The 4,686-nt window shown below is 40.7% G+C and overlaps 1 protein-coding gene across 1 annotated transcript; it reads left to right on the top strand.

Moving 5' to 3' along the window:
• The first annotated feature begins 500 nt into the window (after nt 1-500).
• On the top strand, nt 501-4,133 carry LOC148017564 (PTI1-like tyrosine-protein kinase At3g15890). Its single transcript, XM_087663112.1, has 4 exons — nt 501-821; nt 2,226-2,367; nt 2,480-2,742; nt 2,839-4,133. The coding sequence occupies exons 1-4, from the start codon at nt 778-780 to the stop codon at nt 3,449-3,451; spliced, it is 1,062 nt and encodes a 353-aa protein (XP_087519238.1). The 5' UTR covers nt 501-777; the 3' UTR covers nt 3,452-4,133.
• The last annotated feature ends 553 nt before the right edge of the window (nt 4,134-4,686 follow it).

Here is a 4,686-nt window from a genome sequence, read left to right as displayed (position 1 = left end):
CGAGTGCACATGCACACACACTCTCTCTCCTACCTTTTCTGAATTCTCTCTCTTCTGATTTTGCATTCTTTCTTTGTGATATGGACTTGTGTGCGTGTGACCGCGCAGATCTAAAATCTTTATAGAACACTCAGAAGTGCATATGCTTGGGCGTGGCGTGGCTCTTGTATGATCACGATTCACAACATTCAAGTCATTGTTAAAGACGCCTTAAGGCGACGGTGTGTTATTTTTAAAGTTTAGCGATCCATCGTGGCGAATTCTCTTAACAGTTAGCAGGAACTTCCCATCGAAGTGGCCATGGCAAGCTGCTCGATTCGACATCACGGCGTCGTCATCCTCGCCAGCCTTCGTGGCTCCTTCCGGGCTTCGCATGGCGACAAGCGAACTAACCTTCCTGCCGTCCCTCGATCCGGTCTTCCCTGCAGGCCTCAACGGTCCCTCAGACAAGAAGGTGCGGCCGGCTATTGCAAAGACTTCTTATCTTTTCATCGATCAAATTTCTTCTGACGTCTTAATGTGTTGCTAGTCACAATAGCCTCGGCTTGCAATCCCTGCGTTCTTCAACAAAATCTCATGTCCTTTTCCATACTAGATAGTCCCTGCTGAACCTCTGTGTTGCATGGTTATTATCAGCACACAATTTCTGGTATTCTCGTTGCAGACAGCCGTTTCTGGTTGCATAAGCTCATTTGTGAAGCGGCACAATTTTTATTCGTTCAAAGGAACGTCTTTCATTCCACAATCCTTCTAGCATCAGACTTTTAGGTCCCAGTCATGGCCTTCTTGGCAAGGTTGTGCTGTGGTGGAGTTGAAGGCCAGTACGTACATATGCCCGTGCTCCTTCTGAATTTAACGATACTAATCGATTTGATGTACACGGCTTCTGTGCTTCTTGTGTGAGACAATCTAATGCTGCTGCTAAGGGAAACCTGCCCCTAGCAACAAAGGTTAACTACATTATGAATAGCAGAACGTTCATCTAATGCTGCTGTTAAAGAGTTGCAAAGTAGTTTGTACCTAGTTTTGCTTCTTTTATATGCTAAAAGGGGATTCTAAACAGACATTGCACGTACGCTTTGGAGTGGATGTTAACCATATGCTACATCTTGGGTAGTCAATGAATTTAATTCAACTGACTCTTGTACTAATCATGAGTTCTAGTCCAGACCGTGTGTTTGCTCTATCTCTGCTACTTGTTTTGATCAGCAGATGATCAAGTTTGCTAGAGAAAATGAATAATGCCATGCTTTTAGACCAATGAGAGCAAGTGTTGATTGATGCACAAAAAGTCCAGCGATATGATGGTGTATGTCGAGAAATGCCTAACATGTTACAAATAAAGCTAGGTTGGAGGACAATTGCTGATCTTATAAGCGACATGGATTATGATGTTGTTTTTTATTCAAGGTTGGGTTTGAGAATCCATGTCTTATTTGAGGTTTTGGTCTGCTGTTCCAATATTGGGCAGTCTATGGTGTATATGCACCGGATCCACATGGCTTATTTAAAGAAGTGGCGAAAAATGAAGGTTTGTTTCATGCATGGATTCCAATGTGGAGGGAAGTGTAGGTCTAATAAACATTAATTTTGAATCACTCAATCATTGTTTCTTTGAATCATTTGGGGTGATGCTTGACTGGTTTGCAAGAAATCAAATCATACTTTTTTTTACTGGATCACAAGAAACACGATACACTTTGGCAATCACAATATATTTTGCTGAAAGCCGGACAATAAGCTTAGGTCTACAGCAAACATGCAGGATCAGAAAGTGACACATGCAAAAGAGGCTTCTCCTTAAACCATTTTGTTTCAATGCCTACTTTTTTCCAATTTGTACCATCTATACAATTAATTTTTAATCTACAAGTACTTGTCTTAGGTTTTGAGTCAACATTTGGGCAATGCAATCCATTAAGTACGCGCTGATTCAACATTTGATAATGTGTACCATAAAGTAGCAAGTATCAGGACAGCTGATTTGGAATTTTATTGTTGGTTCAGAATGTGCAATTACTATCAGGGGCAGATGACCACTTTTTTTAAGTAGAAAGAGCCTAGTCTATTCCTGTTTACAACTTTAGAATAAACATCTGGCATATGATGCAGTCTTGATCTTTGTTTTAGCCATGTTTGAAATTGATGTTCTGAAGTGTAAAATCTTTGCTCTGTTCACGGTCCATTTTATGAAGGGAATTTTTATTCTACCCTTCTTTTTGCAGTGATGAGAAAGAGAGCAAGACTTGGCGGATATTCAGTCTCAAAGAGGTGATTGCAGCCACAAATAACTTCAGCAGTGATAACAAGCTGGGAGAAGGTAGTTTTGGCAGTGTTTACTGGGGTCAATTTCCAGATGGTTCGCAGGTAGAATTCCTCTTCCAGTTCCTCCTTTTTCAACAGAAGGGTACACATCAACCAGCCTGCTGAGTCAAGTAGCTTGAGATTGCAGACATGACCTTGTCCTGTTCTCTAACAGATTGCAGTAAAGAGATTAAAGGTGCTTAACTCAAAAGCAGAGATGGAATTTGCAGTTGAAGTCGAAATACTTGGAAGAGTACGGCACAAGAACTTGCTGAGCTTGAAAGGTTATTGCACAGAAGGCCAGGAGCGGCTCATAATCTATGACTTTATGCCTAATTTGAGCCTTTTATCTCATCTTCATGGGCAGTATGCTGCAGAAGTTCATTTGAACTGGCACAGAAGGATGCGGATCGCTATAGGCTCGGCAGAAGGCATTGCGTATGTTTCTAAGAACATATTTTCTGGTGTGCTTTATTGTTGCGTAGTTTCTGAAAATAGAAATGTAATCACCGTTGCTTTTTTTTGCACATTCAGGTATTTACATCATTATGCAAATCCCCACATCATTCATCGTGATGTCAAGGCAAGCAATGTACTATTAGATTCAAACTTTGAAGCCCAGGTTGCAGACTTTGGTTTTGCAAAGCTTATACCTGAGGGTGTTTCGCATGTGACAACCAGAGTCAAAGGAACATTGGGCTACCTTGCTCCAGAATATGCGTTATGGGGAAAGGTTTCAGAGAGCTGTGATGTATATAGTTTTGGTATTTTACTTCTAGAGCTTGTGAGTGGTAGAAAGCCAATTGAAAAGCTTCCAACAGGACAAAAACGTACTATTGTGGAATGGGCTGCACCATTTGTTTCACAGGGGAAACTGAAGGAGCTGGTCGATCCAAAGCTAAAAGGGAGATATGATGAAGCAGAGTTAAGGAGAGTTGTTTACACAGCTACCCTGTGTGCTCAGAATGGACCTGAGGGCAGGCCCAATATGGTAGAGGTGGTGGAGTTGCTGAAAGGAGAAGCAAAGGCCAAGCCAATTTTCATGGAGGAAGAAACTGGTATGACTCCTATGAAAGAGAGTCCTCGGGATGCAGAGAATGGTGAGCTTGCTCTCTTACCCGATGCAAAGGGTTTGGTCTGGAAATAGTTTTGGAACATAGTTTGATGATGTTATGCCACAAGATGATCGAAACCACTGTGCACAAGGTCTTCAGTTAGGTGGTTTGCCAAGTTGGTTATTATATCTACACATTTCAGGCCAAATTTTCGATTGGGGCGATCTTAAGATGTCGGTACTTGTATATAGGACAGCTGGAGTGGTAACCCACTGGATGGTCTGGTTTATCAGGACATACTGAGGATTAAGGTTTTTGCATGCTTGCCATCGTGAGTCAGAGTTGGTGTTGCTTTGCAGTCTAATGCTCTTTGAAGCTTCTGAAGGCTAGGGATTGCATGAAAACATCGTGTTCTAAGCAGCACTCTCCTGTCAATTCAGGAGGGCCATTGATGATAACAGGTCATGAAAGTGAATATCAGGATGAGTTGTCAAATTAAGAATCTTTTAACTTATTTTACACTGCATCAGTAGTATCTATTCAAAGCACACTTGCCTGCTTATTTGCAAACGTGCATTTCAGAGATTCTTGTGTGCTAGTGAGATCAAGAATGGTAGAAGATCAAAGGTGATTGACATAATAAGATGGTATCTCTACACTGGTCTGTAATTATCCACAAAAGTATGTGGCTCTCTCTCTATTGGAGTATATGTTGAATAACATGTGTACATGCTAAAAAGAGCCGGAAAAAGTTTCCACTAGAAAAAATTTAGCTTTGAAAATTGGCTTTTAAAAAATGCATTAGAAGTCGCAATTATCCATGAATATGGTCTCAATGGTGGTTGTGAAAGTAGAAAAATTCTTATTCATTTTGATGTTTTGTTGAAATTGAGCCTTGTCCAACTTATTATTTTATCTTTATTATGAGAGAGAGAAAGAGAGAGAGAGAGAGAGAGAGACACAGAGAGAGAGAGAGAGAGAGAGAGAGAGAGAGAGAGAGAGAGATTAGCATCCTTTTACACATCTCAAAGGCATAGAGGATGGAGAGACCCATTTCAAGACTTTAGTTACAATCTGTGATTGTAGGATTCCATGGCAAGTCAAATATGATAGCTAAAAAGTACTATCATTAACATGCCAATAAAAATATTGAGTAGATTTTTTTCAAAGTCAATTAAGGAACACGCTTTTTTTTTTGTTGGGCATGTCTATGACCTCGAAAGTCTTGGCAAGTTGGCAAGGCTTTGGATGTTAGATATTAGGTCTTAATTCCATCTTAGCCTAGGCATATAATGGTGACCTACACAAGAGCCACTATCCACCCCTC

Source organism: Lygodium microphyllum, chromosome 22 (genome assembly GCF_053477565.2).
Source record: "Lygodium microphyllum isolate KBCC chromosome 22, Lygodium_microphyllum_v1.1.10, whole genome shotgun sequence".
NCBI classification, from domain to species: Eukaryota; Viridiplantae; Streptophyta; class Polypodiopsida; order Schizaeales; family Lygodiaceae; genus Lygodium; species Lygodium microphyllum.
Note: the sequence above shows the minus strand (reverse complement) of the source record. Positions and strands in the feature narration are given on the sequence as shown.

What these genes read in the sequence shown, in the direction of transcription:
- LOC148017564 (XM_087663112.1), top strand. Translation starts at nt 778, where the DNA reads ATGGCCTTCTTGGCAAGGTTGTGCTGTGGTGGAGTTGAAGGCCA. An exon ending in TGTGGTGGAGTTGAAGGCCA is followed by an intron (nt 822 to 2,225) that starts GTACGTACATAT and finishes TTCTTTTTGCAG; the next exon opens with TGATGAGAAAGAGAGCAAGA. An exon ending in GGCTCGGCAGAAGGCATTGC is followed by an intron (nt 2,743 to 2,838) that starts GTATGTTTCTAA and finishes TTGCACATTCAG; the next exon opens with GTATTTACATCATTATGCAA.